The sequence below is a fragment of the Macaca nemestrina genome, chromosome 12 (assembly GCF_043159975.1).
Source record: "Macaca nemestrina isolate mMacNem1 chromosome 12, mMacNem.hap1, whole genome shotgun sequence".
In the NCBI taxonomy this organism is placed as follows: Eukaryota; Metazoa; Chordata; class Mammalia; order Primates; family Cercopithecidae; genus Macaca; species Macaca nemestrina.
Window position 1 is genome coordinate 102,172,815 of NC_092136.1, and position 22,079 is coordinate 102,194,893.

At 37.9% G+C, this 22,079-nt stretch overlaps 1 protein-coding gene across 12 annotated transcripts in view; it reads left to right on the forward strand.

Annotated features, from left to right (window-relative positions):
* The window catches only part of LOC105493722 (Yes1 associated transcriptional regulator), a 125,014-nt gene extending 105,194 nt beyond the window's left edge, over window positions 1–19,820 (forward strand). For all 12 annotated transcript variants that reach the window (XM_011761584.3, XM_011761589.3, XM_011761593.3 and 9 more), the window contains 3 exons: window positions 9,997–10,127; window positions 13,884–13,996; window positions 16,100–19,820. In XM_011761584.3, coding sequence (XP_011759886.1) covers window positions 9,997–10,127; window positions 13,884–13,996; window positions 16,100–16,338 — 483 coding nt within the window. In that variant the 3' untranslated portion in view covers window positions 16,339–19,820. The remainder of the gene's footprint in view (window positions 1–9,996; window positions 10,128–13,883; window positions 13,997–16,099) is intronic.
* The last annotated feature ends 2,259 nt before the right edge of the window (window positions 19,821–22,079 follow it).

Consider the following 22,079-nt stretch of genomic DNA (forward strand, 5'->3'; position numbering starts at 1 on the left):
GTTACTCTGCTCACAAGCTTTTCTCCATAGTAAGAACCTTGCTTATACCCTTTCTTACCAGTAAAGATTCTTCATTTCTCTTTTTTTTTCCTTTTTTTTTTTCTTTTTTATTATACTTTAAGTTCTAGGGTACATGTGCACAACATGCAGGTTTGTTACAGATGTATACATGTGCCATGTTGGTGTGCTGCACCCATTAACTCGTCATTTACATTAGGTATATCTCCTAATGCTATATCTCCCTCCTGCCTCCCCCCTCCCCTCTTCATTTCTCTTTTAAGGCTTTGGGTGAGATTCATTCCCAAGTGCCCTTATGAGAATTCTTGAGGCAGGGCACAGTGGCTCACGCCTGTAATCCCAGCACTTTGAGAGGCTGAGGCAGGCAAATCACCTGAGGTCAGAAGTTCGAGACCAGCCTGACCAATATGGTGAAACTCTGTCTCTACTAAAAATAGAAAAATTAGCTGGGCTTGGTGGCATGCACCTATAGTCCCAGCTACTCAGGAGGCTGAGGTGGGAGGATGGCCTGAGTCTGGGAAGTTCAGTGAGCTGAGATTGTGCCACTGCACTCCATCCAGCCTGGGTGACAGAGTGAGAGTGCCTCAAAAAAAGAAAATTAGAGAATTCTTGAAACTACTCAGAAATAAGGACAATACTGCTGTATAAAGACATCTTAACTCGGTAGCCAGTGTAATTCCAATTTAGGTGGTCAAAAGTGTGATATGGGATTACTTTTGTTTCTGGGCAAGTAATTGCTTCAGTCTGTATAGAAATTACAGTGTAAATATTTTGCAACTATTGAATAATGTGTAATTGCCTTTCCTTATGGGTGGTAATGAATAAACACCAGGGTCAGTCACTGGTTTAATGAATGATAAAGCCCACAGTATTGCTGTTGAGGATATTGTACTACACCATTACCTCTCAGTACTGAAGAGGTTCAGATGTTCACAGTTGTAGTTAATGAGAACAAAATAATACCATTGTTCTGACCTTTATGAAAATAATTGCCAACAACCATTTTTTTTCCTGAATTTAGTAAAAGTAAAATATTTGGCATTTTTCCTTTCAAACTGTCTTTCATGTTAGCTTTTCAAAATCCTGTTAATACTTTTTCTAACATTATCTTTCTCTTTGAAGTTCTAATATTAAATAAATCATGGATTTTTGAATGTTTTCCAATGGATATATTATATTTTATTTTTAATGGGTATGTTGAAAACTTTGTATAAGAGGGAAGATTTAGCCTCACACCCTGCACACTTTTAACTGGCTATTTCATTTGTTTTTTCATTTGCTTTTTCATTTGTTATTTCACTTGCCTCTTGTTATTTGAACAGTGCCGTAGTAACTTTGAGACCATGATTAAGTAATACAGATTACAAAAGGCCTAATTCCAGAAGTCTGTGAGAAAGAGTGTAGAATCCTAGGATAATGCTAGGGAACACCAAACTGCCATCCTGTTTTGGATGTGACTTTTCAGAGTTTAAGATTATCATATAGTTCTCATAACTGTCCCTGAATCCATGTGTATACTTTTTTTAATCAAAAAAGTTGTTCTGAAGTTAAAGCTTCTTTGGTAAATGGCATAAACATTAAAAAAATAAAGCATTTGCTCAGTGTTTTAATGACTTTAGAAATAATAAAATGTTCTATTATAGTTTAAAGCTGTGTTGGAAAATGAGGTATGGCAAGACCTCTATCTTAAACAGTTGGAAGAAATGGCATTTTTTTCTATTTTTAGAATTGTTGACATAAACTGCTATCACTAAGGCAAACTATTTACAAGATATATATTTTTAGAGTTATTCTCCGTTTCTAAATTTGGATTTTTAGTTCACTAAGTGAGTCTTCCTTAAACAAATTGATTACCATCCTCCCTGCAAAAACTCTTACTCCTATGCCATATATCATCCAGAAACGGATACACTCTTGTGTAATGCAGTATTTGCTAAAGACAGAATAGCTTTAAGAAAGTAACATTGACTAGGTAGCTCCCCGAGTCATTAATTCTTATTTTATTTATTTATTTTTTTGAAATGAAATTTCGCTCATCACCCAGGCTGGAGTGCAATGGCATGATCTCGGCTCACTGCAACCTCCGCCTCGTGGGTTCAAGTGATTCTCCTGCCTCAGCCTCCCAAATAGTTGGGATTACAGGCGCACACCACCACACCCAGCTAATTTTTTTGTATTTTTAGTAGAGACAGGGTTTCACCATGTTGGTTAGGCTGGTCTCGAACTCCTGACCTCAGGTGATCCACCCGCCTTGGCCTCCCAAAGTGTTGGGATTACAGGCATGAACCACTGCTCCTGGCCTATGTTAATATTTTTATATGCAATGAATATAATATGTTTCATTGGGTTCAATAAGGAAAATAAAATAGTGTTGATATTTAAGGAAATTGCTAGACATGGGGTAGGGAAATTGCATATATTTATATAAGAAAATAGGCCAGCCTTTTTCTCCCCTTCTTAACAATGTGTCTTTGTAGTTCAGTCTTGCCAAAGAAAACCAACAACCTCTACCTCCCACACAGTCACACGTGCATGAGTGTGCACACACTCAGATAACGAAGGTTTCAGGAGGCAGATCTTAGAAGTGAAGTGGAAGTTTCGGAATGTATCCTACTCCATGTTTTACCTAGTCAGATTATGAAGGAGAATGACCGTGAAGTTAGACAATTGAGAAAGAGTTTTCTCCTGTAAGGTGTCCTGCTTCTAGGGAGAAACAGTTAAATCATGTGTTTCCATCGTGACTAAGTGTTATAATTCCTTGTATTCTTAGCAAAGGATTGTAAATGTGAAAGGGAAGTTACCATAGGAAACTAAAAATTTTAGATGTAAAATAGTGAAAATTTGTTTCAGGGTTATCTAGACATTTTGCTAGTTACTTTTAAAAAATAATATGGATAAGCATGAAGTCAAATTAATCTGAATTTTTAATCAAAAATATTTTATATAAATTCTCCATTTTATTGCATTTAAAAATAGGCCTGTATATATCTTACACCTGTGTAAAAGAATGCCAGTTATATTTCAATAGAGTAATTTTATCAAAACACATTTTCAGTGAATATCAACATTATTTCATAATTGGGTAAATCTGGCATAGCTCTTTTGTAGACAGTCCAGTTATATCCTGAGCCATAAGCCTTGGGACATAATTGGATTGTCTACAAAACTGATTTTAGTTCAGACATTTCATGTTGAAAGTTACCTCTATCTCTAAGAAGTTTTTGGATTATTTTATCCTGAACACAATGCCTAAAATTAGAATACTGGACTAAAAATACAAGTTTGTTAAACTTCTGTTTTCCCAAAGGTAACTAGGATAAATAGTTTGACAAACTTTCAAAACTTCGGAAATAAGTTACAGGAAATTCAGCCAAAATATAATCATGCTTCTGTTCTGTATTTCAAAGGTCAAATAGTTTTTTCTAACTGAAGCAAGTATTTTTAGCCATTTTCTTCTGTAATAATAGAAAAATGTGGTAGCTTTTCCCATTGAGCTTGTAAATCTTAGCTAATCTGGGACACATTTGGAGTCAGAGCTATCTGCGCTATAAGTAAAACTAAGGGTCCCAGTTTGTTCTGGAGGAAGCTTTGCAGGGTGGTTCATAAAAGAAAACAAGAGTTTGCCTGCTTTATTTAGTGGACTTTTATGGAACCAAGACCTAGCCATAAGCCATTGACTCTTCTTACATTTCCCTCCTCTCATGTAAGAAGCAATATAATTTCCCAGAAGGCAAAAAAGATGCTAAGATCATGTATTTTTGGTAGTTAAGGTATTTTGGCCTTACATAAAATTGATGCCTTGATCCACATCATTTAGAAAAATAATGAGAAAGGCAGTAAAAGTAGTCAGTAGTCTGGAAACACTTAGAATATTTTTAGGGTTTTTAAAATTTTTTAGAGTATCCAAGAGAAACGAAAGCATGTGTCTACACAAAGCCAAAATGTAGAAACAACCCAAATGTAGAAACCACCCAGATGAACAGATAAACAAATGTAATATATTCCCACAGTGGAATACTAGTTAGCAATAAAAAGGAATGAGCTGTGTGGATATAACATGAATGAATCCCGAAGTTATCACACTAAGTGAAAAAGTACATGCTGTAAGATTTTATTTTAGAAAATTCTAGAAAATACCAACTAATCTATAATGACAAAAAGCAGATCATTAGTTTCTGAAGGTTGAAGGTAGGGGAGGTGAGAAGTAGTGGGATAAAATTTTAAGGATGATTTTTCTTTCTTTCTTTCTTTTTGAGACCGAGTTTCATTTTTATTGTACAGGCTGGAGTGCAATGGCGCAATCTCAGCTACCACAACCTCCACCTCCCAGGTTCAAGTGATTCTCCTGCCTCAGCCTCCTGAGTAGCTTGAATTCAGGCACCCACCACCACACCCAGCTAATTTTTTGTATTTTTAGTAGAGACAGGGTTTCTGCGTGTTAGTCAGGCTGGTCTCGAACTCCCAACCTCAGGTGATCTGCCCACCTCAGCCTCCCAAAGTACTGGGATTACAGGTGTGAGTCACTGCACCTGGCTGAGGATGATTATCTTGATTGTAGTGGCAGCTTCACAGGTGTATACACATTTCAAAACTCATCAATTCATGCACTTTAAAATTTATTGTACATCAGTTATCGATCAATAAAACTTTTCAAAATTTACTTGGAATATCTAATCACCTGTAACTGAAAGTTTCAAAACTCAGCTGAGTATTTATACCTTTAGTATGCTATCCATAATCTGCATATATGTTGTTTGTATCATTGGCCTTGTTACATTATAGAGTCATCCCCTAGGGGATTGGTTCCAGGAATCCTCACGAATACCAAAATCCTCAGATGTTCAAGTCCTTTGTATGGATACTGTTCGCGTATAACCTACATACATCCTCCTGTATACCTTAAATCATTTCTAGATTACTTACAATAATACAATGGAAATGCCATGTAAAAGCTGTTACACTGTTATAACTGTATTGTTATTCTGTATTGGGAATAATGGCAAGAAGAGTAGTCTGTGTATGTTACGTACAGACACAGCCTTCCATTTTTCTTCTCGAATATTTTGATCCATACTTGGTTGACTCCGTGGATATGAAAGGGTGACTATATTTGTTTTCATGCCAAATTCTTCCCTCTTTGATTAATAATACACTCTCCTGCCACCAGTAAGTAAAGTGTCTTTTTTTAATTGATTCTTTCAAGTCTAATTTAGGTGAATCCTTAGGTTAGTTACTCTTAGTCATGGCTCAAATATAGGTTTAATGAGAAGAGTGTTTCCATAGCCCTTCAAAGGGTCAGATATCTCCTTAGGTAACATAGAATGATTTTCCTGCTTACTGACACCTGTAAGTTATCTTTCTTTATAAATCTGCATAGTTGGTTCTGTAGTGTGTGCTGACATAGAAATTCAGTTGTTAAATGAAGTAAAAAGTAAAAATTTCATGGCTTTTAACATACATAGTGGCCAAATTCAAAGCGTCAAAAACATGGAGAGTCTAGTCTACACAGGATACTAGTTGTAACCTAATAAAAGTCAATTTTATTTAAAGGCTAAAATAAAAAGTTATAAAAATAATATGAAATTTATAGCCAATTCAGTTATTTTAGTTATGACTTACAGGTTAGTGTTATATATTTGTTTTGTGCTACAAATATGAGCATACCTTCTCTGACAAAGCAAATGAAAGTCTTTAGGATATTCTCAAATACTCCCATGTTTTGTCACAGAACCCTAGCCATCAGCCTCATCTGGAGCCTATAATTGTATTCATTTTAAAGTTTATTGTTAAATACATCCTCGTATTTTAGGAGCAATATAGATTCTTCAAGGAATTATAAGTTGTTTTATGCTCCAAAGTAATCCATTCACTCTGCCCTCAGTGGGCACAGAAAAAATAATTACAATATTGTGTGATAAGTGCTGTGTTCAGGGTGTTAAAGACATGACATCTTTGTGTCTAATCCAATCTCAAGATGGAGATGGGATTACCACGGAGAGTATCTTCAAGAAGATAGTGCCTTCACCAGGTCTTAAATAATATAGAAGAAGGGCATGGTATTGAGAGGATGTGTCCTCCCACAGACAGACTACAACGAGTGTAGTATCATTGTTTTTAAAGTCACTTCTCACTTTGTAAGAAGAGCCTGGGGAGGTGTCAAAAGTAGAAGATAGAAAAGAAATAAGAGGGACCCCCATAAGACTGCAAGAAAAGTTAAAAAGATGATGAGTGTAAATGAAGTTACTTTTGAGGGGAGCAGGAAGAGGTGGCAAGAGGGGCCAGAAAAATCAAAGATTATACCTGATGGCCTGTTTTTTTGTTGTTGTTGTTGTTTTGGGGTGTTTTGTTTTGTTTTGTTTTGTTTTGTTTTGTTTTGGCTTGCTTGCTTGCTTGTTTTGAGACAGAGTCTCGCTCTGTCACCTAGGCTGGAGTGCAGTGGTGTGATCTTGGCTCACTGCAACCTCAGCCTCCTGAGTAGCTGGAACTATAGGCATGTGCCACCATGCGCAGCTAATTTTTTTGTATTTTTAGTAGAGACGGGGTTTCACCACGTTGGTCAGGCTGGTCTCCAACTCCTAACTTCAAATGATGCGCCCGCCTTGGCCTCCCAAAATGCTGGGTTTACAGGCGTGAGCCACCGCACTTGGCCGATGGCCTCAATGTTCTAATGTAGATGGAAAAGAAATCGACATGGACTTCACTGGCTGGGCATGGTGGCTCACGCCTGTAATCCTAACACTTTGGGAGGCCAGTCGCTTGAGCTCAGGTGTTCAAGACCAATGTGAGCAACATATAGTGAGACCTTGTCTCTACAAAAAGTTTAGAAGAAGAAAAAAAAAAAGAAATGGACTTCCCTGAATAGGGGCTTGAGAGAGTATGCCTTATTTGGAGTAGTGACCATGAGGATGTGAGAAAGAACTGACCAGGAATGAAACAAAACAAACAAAAAAAAACAATAAATGATACTAAGGGTCCATCCAAAACCAAAGACCATTAATTTGTAATGATAACATTCTGGATAGTTGTGTGGGGTTTTTTTGTTGTTGTTGTTGTTTTTCCTTTTCCCTTAGCATTTCTCAGCAATCTCAGTATAAAAATGGAACAAACACACTTTGGCATTGCTTTGGGGTTGGGATTTGCTGGGCTGAGTTAAAATTCTATGTATATCAGGAATCTAAAAGGTGCTTATGCTGTTTTGAATGATCAGTCCTGAATTCAAGCTTGTAGGGAAGGAGGAAAAAAAAATAAGATACCAAAAGAGAGCCAATAGACTAGAATAGTAAGGAGAGATGGGTCTGGAGTCTCTGAGGTTGGAGGGCGGGTAGAGTGGACGTGAGTTTATGCAGGAACTGGTTAGAAAAAATGTTGTGAGAAAGTAGGATAAGTGCATGTAAGATTTTTGGGAGAGAAATTTCTAAGCCAGTTCCAGGGTATGACTGACAGACTTAATGATTGAAATACAGTGATGAAGTGGTCAGTATCATTTCAGTGTAAAGGCGATCCCAGCATTTCAACAATGGGTTATTATATGGGTTTTATGTGTGGATGTCATAATTCCCATGTGATAAATGCAGTTGGAATGAAGTGAAACACTGATCGTCGTCTCAAAACATGACTTAAGATTTTAGAATTGGTTTGGTTTCAAATAACAGGATCTTAGTGGCTGTGCAATGGGTGATTGAGTGGAGTGGCTGTGCAATGGGTGATTGAGTGGGGTAGAGATGAAGGTCACTGGAATCCAGAAGGTTAGAAAGCTGTCGGGTTAAGTGAATTGTCCATTTAATACTGAAGCATGTTAAGAGGCATGGAGAATACTTGGAGTGGCAAGAGACTTTGACCAGGCTCCAGAATTCTCCCGTATATAAGATGGAGTAACGAAGAGATCAGTACATTTGAGTGCAGGAAGCTGTTTGCCTTGCAGGGAAGATGGGCAAACAGTTTTGGCATTTGGCCAAGACCCTAGGTCCCCCAGGAGGACATTGGGGATTGTTTTTTTAATGTATAGGATTGAAAAGAAAAGGAATTTTATTGATACTGTTAACAAAATATTAAATAGAAATTTGTGATATAATGTGCTTCTTTTTAATGTATAAATAACAAGATCTAAAGCTAGGTGCAGTGGCTTACTTACACTTGTAATCCCAGCACTTTGGGCAGCTGAGGCAGGTAGATCATCTGAGCCTGGGAGGTTGAGACCAGCTGGGCAACAAGGCAAAACTCTGTCTCTACAAAAATACAAAAAAATTAGCTTGGTATGGTGGTGTGCCCCTATGGCTGTAGCTACTCATGAGGCTGAGGGCAGGAGGATTACTTGAGCCTGAAAGGTCAAGGCTGCAGTGAGCTATGATTGCACCACTGCATTCCAGACTGGGTGACAGAGTGAGACCCTGTCTCAAAAAGATTGGGAAAAAAAAAAAATCTGGAAGCACATCTTATAACCACTGCAACATTGAAATAGCACTGATCATAAATGGTATTTTAAAATATTTGCAGCAACTACGATGTGATACGAAAACATCTGTATGTTCTATTGGTGAAAAGTTAGGTACAGTGAATACTAATGGTGCATACTACATTGGAGAAAATGTTGATAAAGTTAGCGAAAATTAATGTATAATTGTTTTTTTTAACGCCATCCAATTTTACCCCACTTCAGAGACTGAATTCTGTCATGGTCCACTGGTTAAGCAACTCTGGTTTAAAGGATGGTATATCCAGAAGGCATAAACCTAAAGAAAAATAAGTGGTATTTGCATGCAGGAGAATTGTAGCTGAGCAGTGGCGGCTAGGAGAAGCTAGGAGAAGCTTTCCATACTTCAGGACCCCATGGCTATTGTGGAGGTGAGGGCTGGAGATGGTGGGGCTGTGCCTTAGTGAGCAGACTTGACTCAGAAAGCTGTGTGGAAGGATGAGGGAATTAGGCCAGTATCCTTTGTGATAAAAAACTGTATGTATTCCAAATCAAACCCAAAAAGTAGAGGGAAAGGAAGCTGATGGTGTAAGTAAAGATGATGTTTACAATAGGTGGAGAAGCACAGTGAAAATTCTTAGGAGGGTAAGAAACAGTGAACAGATAGAGAAAAAAGACAAGAGTAGTAATGAGGGTGCTAGGGATGGGTCACAGTGAGATGAACCGTTTTTGAGGTTCTAGGCAAATACAGGCTGAAACCTGGGATGTTTGGAAACCCGTGAAGGCAGGCATTCTGGAACCATCAGAGTAGCAGCCCACGGCCTTTGCTCAGGCTTCCAGGGAGAATCCTGCTGAGAAATTGTTGGATGTCCCTGAAGACATTTTACCCCATTTTAAATATTATGTTTGTGGTGGAGAAGCCCTGGGCTTGTGTTTTTACTTCTGATGTCTTTTTTTCATTTTCCTCCTCTCTCCCTGCTAGAGAATAGAACATATTCTATCCAGCTCAGGATAGAAAAACTTGAAGTCAGAATGAGACATTTAATAGCAAAGTGTGAAATAGTGTTGGGGATTGGGGAAGGATTGGTGTCTTATAGGAAAATCATCAGATGCTATTCTTCCTACTTTTTTTTTTTTTTTTTTTTTTCCTGTGGGTTCCAAACACAAAACCATGTGAGAGTTGGTGAGTAAAAACAAACTTTAAGAATTACATTTTAAAGGCCAGACTTGCCATTCTATAATAACCCAAAGTAGGATTTGGGAGTGTCTGCCACAGTAAGGAAAATAACAAAATGAAAACAAAGTAGCAAAACGTATATGGGGGAGTGGGGATTAATATAACTAGACAGACTTTAAATATATGTAACTTAATTTTTAGTCATTTGAAATGGATAGAAGAATTAGGTCATTTTGATTGGGGAATGTATTAACTTTAAACTAGATGTTTTTAATCTGTTTTTAATCTGTCTGCACAGTTACTCTGATGAACGTTTTATTTCTTTAAACCTAACATTAAATATGTTAATCAGTAGATTGATTCTCTTTGGCTTTGCTTTATTTTTAATTAGGAATTAGCACTGCGTAGCCAGTTACCAACACTGGAGCAGGATGGTGGGACTCAAAATCCAGTGTCTTCTCCCGGGATGTCTCAGGAATTGAGAACAATGACGACCAATAGTTCAGATCCTTTCCTTAACAGGTTAGTGAAAGTTGCTACTGATGAATGTCTGAAAAGGATCATTGCTTTAAAATCATTCTGCTTAGTGCTTGTAATAGTTATTTGGAACATCTGTGTGGGCCAGAAACCATAGCTGTAAATGAATCTCTCTGTAAATGGCAAGTACATGCAGAGTTGAGGATTAAAAGTTGTCTCCTGTGAGAGGAAGTGAGCTGTTCAGACTTGTACAAGGGATACTTATTCAAAGTCACAACGTGTTTGCTTCTGCCTTTACTGTTGACTAACAGTTACTTAAAATTACAGAATCACGAAGGAACATGTGAATGTCAAAGGCATGAATTGCATGTTAAACCTATTTAGGATTGCATTGTAAGGATCACTGGAAGGAATTTTCCACATAGCTATTCAACCTAAAATGTTTTACCCAGCAGCACTGTAAGGCCTCATGTTCTTACGGGCTATAGTCCAAGGAGATAAAGTGTAAGGTTGTGCCTCTTTCAAAAATGCATTAAGATTAACAGCAGTATTTGAAAATAACATAGCTTAGGGATGCTTCTTAGTGAGTTACCACAAATCCTGGGTTTCAGACAGATTGCAGTATTATATAAACTGCCATTTTGAAGTCTGTAAGCTGAAACAGGTCATATTCTTTGCCTAGGAAGTCATTTAAGATTAAGATTTAACTAAAATTAATTCTTCTAGGTTGTAAAATATCTGTGGAGTTTCAAACTTTTTAAAATATGGGGATACTTTGCACTTTGGATTCCTTTTCTAATCGATTTAAATAACACACTTTCTTAAACACCTAAAGGTATTTTGCACTAGGAAAACTATTGCATCACCTTTTCAGTTCTCACCAATTAAATTGGAAACTTAGTAATTCCAAGAGAAAATATCTTATCCTGCTAAAAATATTTAGTGCAATAGAATTCACCATTTACTCAGTTTTTAAGGTTAGTGCTGGTGGCCTAGTTGGAAGGTTTGATTTTGAAGGCCACCTAAAATGTATTTTAAGTTTGTATTTACTCTTCTGACATTTCTGTCTAAAAGTAAGTGTATTTATGTAAGATTATAGTTCTAGACTTAAACTGGGGCTAATTAAGAGAGGCATAGCCTCAAAACTTTATTTCCAACAAGGAAAATTTCATCTCTATGTAAAATTTCATCTCCTGTCTTATTGAAGGACCTATATTAATCCCAGGGATAAAAATTAGAACATCTTAAAAATGGATAGGCTGCATATCCTTCTGACAGTCACTTACGAAGTTTTTTTTCTTAAAACTTTTGATGAGAGCTGGGCTATAATTTGAGATTCTATTTTCTGGGAAGATCAGAGTGGCAGATAATCAATGTTACTAATCTAAGGGCAGAATTATATATGCATTATCTGCAGTACCCCCAGTTTCTAATAATAACATACATCTGACTTTGGCTTTTTTTTGTTCTTTAAAAAAAGAAAAAACAAAACAAAAAAAACTCTTGGCTATGGTGGCTCACGCCTGTAATCCCAGCGCTTTGGGAGGCCGAGGCGGGTGGACCACCACCTGGGGTAAGGAGTTCGAGACCAGCCTGACCAACATGGTGAAACCCCGTCTTTACTAAAAATACAAAATTAGCTGGGCGTGGTCACACATGCCTATCATCCCAGCTACTCGGGAGGCTGAGGCAGGAGAATTGCTTGAATTCAGGAGGCGGAGGTTGCAGTGAGCCAAGATCATGCCATTGCACTCCAGCCTGGGCAACAAGAGTGAAACTTCGTCTCAAAAACAAAAAGACAAACAAAAAAAAAACCTCTTGATGGTTTTTCTCTTGTTTACTATTTGATTTATATATATTCCTTAAGCTCTAAATACTTTTTCCCCCAACTTGCCATGGCATTGACTCTTAGTAGTAACGCAAACTTCCCTTATCTCCCTTTTACTTTTGAGATCCCTCAAAGCTCACTCAGATGTCCCCCTCCATGAAACCTTTACCCTTTACTTTCAAGCTCCTTGTTTGTTGTGAAAGTACTGTGCTTACATAGTTCATATAGCTCCTGTATATGATTCAGTAGTATATTTGTTCATTTCCCTCCTTGAAGTTGTGAGTCTCTCACAAAACATTGTTTGTAGGTGGTGGTGGTGGTTAACCTCGTTATCCTCAAAGCCTAGTTTAATGCCTGTCATGTAGTAGCAGATGCTCAGTGAATGTTTATTGAATGAGTGGGGCCTGTAGGAGGTGAGGTTCTGCAGGGAGCAGTTCCTCGCCAGGAAAATGGCCCTGTAAACTCTGTTCTCAGGAATGCCCATGTGCTTCCCCTGTGGTTTGGAATGAACTCTGCACAACTCTGTAAGTTCAGCTATTCAGTAATAGACTAAAATGTCTGATGTGCGTCCCATGCTTAGCAGCCGAATAGAGTGATGACTAGGACCAGGCTCTTGTCCCAGATCAGGGCACGCAAAATACAAACAAGCCAAATCCTGAGGCCTTCTCATCCATGGCTGCATTGTATATCAGTGGTCTCAGAGGCAAGTATGTGTTTTCTTGGATCTGTGTGAAGCTTTTGAGCATTGGCAAAATCTGGCAGAAGCATTAGAGTAAACCAGTGATTGCAGTATATAGAATGAGGGGAGAGAAAGAACAAGGCAAACGCATTGCATCATTTAGGGAAGGCAGTTGGGGTACTGACTGAGCTTGTAGCCTTGAGCAATTGTTAAACTTGTTTTTATTTTTTAACTTTTATGTAAGTTAAATAGCTGCTTTTAAATGTACAAGCTATAGAGAAAGTTAAAGTTCACACATGTACACAGACCATTGAAGAATAACAGCTGCCTTGATTTTATGCTTTTCTCCAAGATTTTCTAGAGTTAGTAGAACTGAGAATTTTCTAGAGTTAGTAGACCTCAGTGAATGCCCGCTGATGTCTAGATGCTACCAGCTTAGGAGAGTGTTCTATTTATCAGAGTAATGGATATTTACCATACATGAATGTAAATCTGGGAAACCTTGCTTAGTCTAAAGTGAGAATCTGTGTCGGGTCACTTTATTTTCAAGGGATGTGCCTTGCAGTTTTTTGTTTTGCTCTTTTCTTTAACTGGAGCTATATGATCTCCCGTTTCTTTTCGTACTAAAGTGTTTGAGGCTTTTTCCTCCCCCGCCCAAACACAGAAGCAAGGAGATCAAGCCATGAGTATTCTTACCTTATCAGCAGTGACTCATCTATTTTGGTTCAGTCCTAAAAGGAATTCTGGTGGTTTATTTGGGGTTGATTTTTCCTTGGCTTATGTTCTCTGCACAAGAGCTAGGAATTTAACTTGAATCTAGTGCAGACCTGTCTCCTCGCCCACCTGGAGTTTGTGTTTTGACCTCTCTGTCTGTGCCACCACCACCTGGAGAATTGAGACCTTGGGACAAGTAAGTTGTGTGGGTTCCTCCCCACCTCCAGATTCAAATAGTATTACAGAGAGGAGAATACTCATGCAGAGAATTGTCTGCCAGCCAGGAAAACTAACTGGGGGTACCTTTTTTTGTCCCTTATTGTCATCAAGCACAGAACCTTAGGAGAAATCTTGGCTCTTTAGGGCTGCTAGCTTCAATTAGGATTAACTTGTCTATTTCACTTCATAGCACAAGCCCTGTCTACGGCCCTGAGGGAGGGGCTTGTTTCAGACATTGCAGAGCAGGAATTTTCACTAATCCTCTTTGAGAATTATGTTGGTACTCAGCAGGTGTTTATTTTTACCTTGAATTGATTTTTAAAATTTTTTGTGTTGGTCTTTAACTGTCATGTTTTTGTAGTGGCACCTATCACTCTCGTGATGAGAGTACAGACAGTGGACTAAGCATGAGCAGCTACAGTGTCCCTCGCACCCCAGATGACTTCCTGAACAGCGTTGATGAGATGGATACAGGTTAGTATTCTTTATTCCTCTTAGTAGCCTGACTTACAGTCGGATATGTTATCACCAGGTCTAATAAGGTATTGTAAGCAAAGATTATTCAGAAGAAAACCAATTAAAATCCTGTAAATTCGAATTAAATTGAGCCTGCTTTGTCTCTATATGGTGATTTGTAACTGGTATTTTCCTAGTTTAAAAAAATATGTATCATGAATTGGCCGGGTGCGGTGACTCATGCCTGTAACCTCAGCATTTTGGGAGGCCAAAGTAGGCGTATTTCTTGAGCCCAGGAGTTCAAGACCAGTCTGGGCAACATGGTGAAACCCCATCTCTACAAAAAAAATACAAAAATAAGCCAGGTGTTGTGGTACGTGCCTGTGGTCCCAGCTACTCAGGAGGCTGAGGTGGGAGGATGGATTGAGCCCTGGTGATCACACCACTACACTCCAGTTTGGGTGACAGAGCGAGACCCGTTCTCAAAAAAAAAAAAAAAAAAAATCATAAATTGGATATATTAGCTCTATTTGAATAAAACTCTGGCAGCATGACTTACATTAGCATGTTGATCTTAATTGGCAAGACAAACAAGTGCCTGTTAGAACATCTCTCTCCTTATTATGGATTTGTGTCCTTAATTTTGAGAAATGTCTACATGTTATTCAGTGTTTGTTTTCATCTTTTCTCTAAGAGTTTTTGGTCCACCTTAGGTGTTACGGGGCTCAGGAAACCAGATGGGAAAGACTAGGAGGTGGGGCCCACTTACTTTATTAGAATAGTTGCAGAAGGCCGGGTGTGGTGGCTTACACCTGTAATCCCAGCACTTTGGGAGGCCGAGGTGGCCAGATCACCTGAGGTCAGGAGTTCAAGACCAGTCTGGCCAACATGGTGAAACCCTGTCTCTACTAAAAATACATAAATTAGCCATGTGTGGTGGTGTGCGCCTGTAATCCCAGCTACTCAGGAGACTGAGGAAGGAGAATCATTTGAACCCAGGAGGCGGAGGTTGCAGTGAGCCGAGATCACACCACTGCACTCCAGCCTGGGTGACGGAGCAAGACTCTGTCTCAAAAAAAAAAAGGAATAGTTACAGGGGTCTTGCAGGAGCTAAGAAATACCTGCCTCACAGGGGTAATTAAGGAAGCATTTCTCCTGTGGCTTACCTGGCAACCATTGCCTTAAACTTGACAACTGCCAGACTGCATGAATTGGCAGGGAAATGAAGCTGTTCTTTAGCTACCAGCTCTTTCGCTAACTGCTTCTCTTCTGAAAGTGTTTAGCAAGGCTTTTGTGCCTATACTCATCCAGCTCCTGGCTTTGATGCTTTCTAGAATCCACACTACCCCCTCCTCTCTGCTTACCTAGATTTTAAATCATCCTTAGGAGCCACTTCAAACCCATTTCACACACAACACTTTTACTTCTCTAATCTGTATTTCTCTCTTCTCTAGATCCCTATAGCACTTAATGATTTATATTAGTTTTTCTGAAAGTATGTTCTATTGAAGCTCTGAGGAATGTTAATGTTGTCATATGCAAAAAAGGCTCTGTGGCGGCGTAAGTTTGGGAAACCTAGAAGCAAGGCTAAGAAGATGTATTTCTTCAAAGCCCTCTGGGAAGCTTGTTTTGCTGTTATGAAGTTGCATAAGGGTGGAATAAAGTATTCATGCAGTCCTTTTATTTTAATGTTTCCCAAAGTGTTTTTAAGACCAAGGAAGTTCTATACCACTCGTTTTTATGTTTAGTCTTATTATGGTGGTGCTTATCTGGAAGACAGGGTAGTGATGCTGTTGTGTTGTGTTCTTGTTCTTTCTCCCCCTGCTGCATATAATTTTTCAAGGACTTTTTTATTTTTTTAATGACTCCCTTTAGTGCTCAGCACATAATAGCAATCGAGCTGTTATTGGATATCTGAACAAATGTTGAAGCAAAAGTAAACTCGGCATTGTTATTTTGTTACCTGTGAGTTGTTTGACCTGATATAAATTCTAGGTATCAGTTTAGGTCAGTCAGGAGCGCTTTTCTTTCCCTGTGCATTTCTGTATGCTCATATGATACAGCCCTGATGTTAGCTTTTCAAAAAGGACTTTGTTATCTCTCTTTGTGTGTTTCCACTAGGTGATACTATCAACCAAAGCACCCTGCCCTCACAGCAGAACCGTTTCCCAGACTACCTTGAAGCCATTCCTGGGACAAATGTGGACCTTGGAACACTGGAAGGAGATGGAATGAACATAGAAGGAGAGGAGTTGATGCCAAGTCTGCAGGAAGCTTTGAGTTCTGACATCCTTAATGACATGGAGTCTGTTTTGGCTGCCACCAAGCTAGATAAAGAAAGCTTTCTTACATGGTTATAGAGCCCTCAGGCAGACTGAATTCTAAATCTGTGAAGGATCTAAGGAGACATACGCACCTGAAATTTCCATAAGCCAGTTGCAATTTTCTGGCTAATACAGAAAAAGATGAACAAACGTCCAGCAAGATACTTTAATCCTCTATTTTGCTCTTCCTTGTCCATTGCTGCTGTTAATATATTGCTGACCTCTTTCACAGTTGGCTCTAAAGAATCAAAAAAAAGAAAAAAACTTTTTGTTTCTTTTGCTATTATAACTACTGTTCATTTTGGGGGCTGGGGGAAGTGAGCCTGTTTGGATGATGGATGCCATTCCTTTTGCCCAGTTAAATGTTCACCAGTCATTTTAACTAAATACTCAGACTTAGAAGTCAGATGCTTTATGTCACAGCATTTAGTTTGCTCACCAGTTGTTTCTTCAGCTGCCTTTGGCCAGTGGAAAAACATGATTTACTGGTCTGACAAGCCAAAAATGTTCTATCTGATATTAAATACTTAATGCTGATTTGAAGAGATAGCTGAAACCAAGGCTGAAGCCTGTTTTACTTTCAGTATTTTCCTTTCCTCCTAGTGCTATCATTAGTCACATAGTGACCTTGATTTTATTTTAGGAGCTTATAAGGCATGAGACAATTTCCATAGAAATGTATTAATTATTGCCACATACTCTAGTATAGATTTTGGTGGATAATTTTGTGGGTGTGCATTTTGTTTTGTTGGGTTTTTTTTTGGTGGGGCGGTGGGGGGTGTTGATTGGTTGGTTTTGTCGGAACCTAGGCAAATGACCATATTAGTGAATCTGTTCATAGTTGTAGCTTGGGACGGTTATTATAGTTGTTTTGGTAAAATCTTCATTTCCTGGTTTTTTTACCACCTTATTTAAATCTTGATTATCTGCTCTCTCTTTTATATACATACACACACCCAAACGTAACATTTATAATAGTGTGGTAGTGGAATGTATCCTTTTTTTAGGTTTCCCTACTTTCCAGTTAATTTTTAAAATGGTAGCGCTTTGTATGCATTTAGAATACGTGACTAGTAGTTTATATTTCACTGGTAGTTTAAATCTGGTTGGGGCAGTCTGCAGATGTTTGAAGTAGTTTAGTGTTCTAGAAAGAGTTATTACTATGGATAGTTCTAGGGGAGTGCTCCATGCCCTCTAGACATACGATAGATATCTGATGAATTGGAAAGCAGCAAACCAGAAATGGCTTTATTTTAACCCTTGGACTCCCTTGGACTAATTGACTCCCTTGGACTAATTTTTAAGTCTCTGTTGGAAATCACTGAGTAGGTTCATAATGTGCATGACAGAAATAAGCTTTATAGTGGTTTACCTTCATTTAGCTTTGGAAGTTTACCTTTACCTTAGTTTTGGAAGTAAATTCTAGTTTGTAGTTCTCATTTGTAATGAACACATTAACGACTAGATTAAAATATTGCCTTCAAAATTGTTCTTACTTATAAGACTTGCTCCTACTTCTATGCTGAAAATTGACCCTGGATAGAATTATAAAGTCATGAGTTAGCTGGAAAAGTGATCAGATTAATAAATGTATATTGGTAGTTGAATTTAGCAAAGAAATAGAGATAATCATGATTATACCTTTATTTTTACAGGAAGAGATGATGTAACTAGAGTATGTGTCTACAGGAGTAATAATGGTTTCCAAAGAGTATTTTTTAAAGGAACAAAATGAGCATGAATTAACTCTTCAGTATAAGCTATGAAGTAATAGTTGGTTGTGAATTAAAGTGGCACCAGCTAGCACCTCTATGTTTTAAGGGTCTTTCAATGTTTCTAGAATAAGCCCTTATTTTCAAGGGTTTATAACAGGCATAAAATCTCTTCTCCTGGCAAAAGCTGCTATGAAAAGCCTCAGCTTGGGAAGATAGATTTTTCCCCCCCAATTACAAAATCTAAGTATTTTGGCCCTTCAGTTTGGAGGAGTGTAAAAGTTGGAAGTAAGAAGTTTTATTTTAAGTACTTTCAGTGCTCAAAAAAAATGCAATCACTGTGTTGTATATAATAGTTCATAGGTTGATCACTGATAATAATTGACTCTAAGGCTTTTATTAAGGAAACAGCAGAAAGATTAAATCTTGCATTAAGTCTGGGGGGAAATGGCGACTGCAGATGGAGTTTTAGAGTAGTAATGAAATTCTACCTAGAATGCAAAATTGGGTATATGAATTATATAGCATGTTGTTGGGATTTTTTTTAATGTGCAGAAGATCAAAGCTACTTGGAAGGAGTGCCTATAATTTGCCAGTAGCCACAAATTAAGATTATATCTTATGTATCAGCAGAGTAGCTTTAGCTTAGGGGGAGGGTGGGAAAGTTTGGGGGGTTGTGAAGATTTAGGGGGGACCTTGATAGAGAACTTGATAAACTTCTTTCTCTTTAATAAAGACTTGTCTTCACACCTTGCTGCCATTAAAGGCAGCTGTTCCTAGAATTTCAATCACTTAAGTACACCCACAACACAATAATATGGAGGTCTTCATTTCCCCTCGACTTTGATTTGCCCAGTTATACCTCAGTGTTGTAGCAGTACTGTGATACCTGGCACAGTGCTTTGATCTTATGATGCCCTCTGTACTGACCTGAAGGAGACCTAAGAGTCCTTTCCCTTTTTGAGTTTGAATCATAGCCTTGATGTGGTCTCTTGTTTTATGTCCTTGTTCCTAATGTAAAAGTGCTTAACTGCTTCTTGGTTGTATTGGGTAGCATTGGGATAAGATTTTAACTGGGTATTCTTGAATTGCTTTTACAATAAACCAATTTTATAATCTTTAAATTTATCAGCTTTTTACATTTGTGTTCTTTTCAGTCAGGGCTTCTTAGATCTACTTATGGTTGATGGAGCACATTGATTTGGAGTTTCAGATCTTCCAAAGCACTATTTGTTGTAATAACTATTTTCTAAATATAGTGCCTTTAAAGGAAAAATGAACACAGGGAAGTGACTTTGCTACAAATAATGTTGCTGTTTTAAGTATTCATATTAAATACATGCCTTCTATATGGAACATGGCAGAAAGACTGAAAAATAACAGTAATTGTGTAATTCAGAATTCATATCAATCAGTGTTGAAACTCAAACATTGCAAAAGTGGGTGGCAATATTCAGTGCTTAACAATTTTATAGCGTTGGTACATCTGAGAAATGAGTGCTCAGGTGGATTTTATCCTTGCAAGCATGTTTTTATAAGAATTGTGGGTGTGCCTATCATAACAATTGTTTTCTGTATCTTGAAAAAGTATTCTCCACATTTTAAATGTTTTATATTAGAGAATTCTTTAATGCACACTTGTCAAATATATATATATAGTACCAATGTTACCTTTTTATTTTTTGTTTTAGATGTAAGAGCATGCTCATATGTTAGGTACTTACATAAATTGTTACATTATTTTTTCTTATGTAATACCTTTTTATTTGTGTATGTGGTTCAAATATATTCTTTCCTTAAACTCTTCTTTGTTGTTTTTAACAATTGATACTTAAAACTTTTTTTTTTTTTTTTTTTTTTTTTTTTTTTTTTTTTTTACTTCTTAATGGTCTTTGAATAGAACAAGAACTGGAAATAAAAGGTGATCAGAGGAAGACAGGTTAAACTTAAGGTTCGTTTTGCTTTAAGTTAGGCTTGGCATTTGGAGCTTTTGAAGTATGGATATATACAATTTTTTTAACTTTGTGTTCTTCACATACACCATCCTCATCAATGGTAGTGTCTAAGCAGAATTGTGTCTGCTTCATTCTTAAATGACTTCACTACATGTGACAGCACAGAGGAAACTGAAAACGTAAGAAGACAGCACTGTCTTTCAGAATGGCCTTTGGTTTTACTTGTTTAATATATTCTCTCAGGCCAGGCAGGCAGATCACCTGAGGTTGGGAGTTCAAGACCAGCCTGACCAACATGGAGAAACCCCGTCTCTACTAAAAATACGAAATTAGCCGGGCGTGGTGCCACGTGTGTGTAAACCCAGCTACTCAGGAGGCTGAGTATATATATATATATTCTGTTCTATTTTGGAGGTCATGAGAGAATATATATATTAGTAAAAAGCATTACTTATTGGCTTATAAATAAAAACATTTACAAATTGAAGTGGTAGGTCCTGACCTTTCAATAAGAAGTAGATTTGAATATCTTTAAAGATGGCTGGGCGTGGTTGCTCACACCTGTAGTTTCAGCATTGTGGGAGGCTGAGGCGGGCGGATCACTTGAGGTCAGGAGTTCGACACCAGCCTGGTCAACCTGGGGAAACCCCATCTGTACTAAAAGTACAAAAATTAGCTGGGCATGGTGATGCACGCTTGGAATCCCAGCTACTTGAGAGGCTGAGGCGGGAGGATCACTTGAACCCCTGAGGCAGGGGCTACAGTAAGCCAAGATCATGCCACTGTACTCCAGTCTGGGTGACACAGCGAGACTCCATCTCAAAAAAAAAAAAAAAATTGATATCTGTGTTGTGTGTATAATAGCTTCAGTTATTGACACATCTGTTTTGGTGAGGCAAATCTGAAAATGCTTCATATTTTACAATATATAATTTCTTTATGTTAGAACACTAATTTCGTGTAGCTTGAAATTATTTCCTTGTTGTAGTTCAAATACAGTGGTGGTACATCTTGGCTCGAAACCATACCTGTGTCTGTAGGCATTGTGCTTGTTGCTCCAACTTTTTGTCGGATGGTGTGAAGCCCAGTAGTGTGAATCTGCCTTCATTTTGGATCTCTGAACCAGAATTGTCTTTAGTTAACTGAGTCTAACAGAATACTCAGAAGAATGTATTTAGATTTGGGAATAGCCTCTAACGAGAATGAGGAGGAACATTCCAGATACTTGAGAAGTATAATAGTCATACGTAAAACCTGATTTACATAATGTTTTTCTTAGACCCCAAATTAAAGTTCAACAGCTCAGTAAGTGAATTGCGCAGCTGCAATAAGCAAGAAAATAGTCTTCCAGAGGGAGAAAGAAAAAGAGCAATAACTAGTAATAAAAGGAAATCTAGGTGACTACTGCAGAAGTGATCAGTAGACTGGTGGGTTTTGTTTAATTCCCCAACCCTGATTTCCATTTCTTGACAGCTGAGGTTACAAAAGAAAGGCAGCCCCAAGGAGCCGATGATGTTTTCTTACCTTCTCTAGTGGCAGTCAGACTCTCTCTGCTTCTGCAATCATCAGTTTTACTGACTGAAAACCTGGCTTTATTGCGGGTAAATTCCTGGCTCTGGGGTTCCACATGTGCTAATGCTGTTGGAATCAACAGTAGCTCTGGCAGGATGTCTGCCATGTCATCCCTGTTCCACTTTAAACTGTTGACACTTACTCTTTTTTAGCCATGAGAACCTTGTGATAAACAATCTTTTCTGATTTAAAGCTTAACTACTAAATTAAAATTCAGATGAGAAGTCTGTGACATTTAATACTACAGTTTTTCCAAGTCACACATGGAATATGTTTTGCTACATTGAATACAAAAAGCTCTGACATAGGTAAAATGGATCATTTCTTAACCATAAACGTAGCCTTAATACTGCCACAAATGAAAACATTTGCAGAATCAAGACATTAGCGAAACAAAATGATACTGAAAAGGTATTCTGAATTAAAATCTGCCATCTTTTAACAAAAAACAAAACCCCCAAAGTGACCTGACTTACAAGCTGCTATGATCCTGTTAGAAACAAAAAACCTAGTATCTTTCCCACTGAAAGCAATTATT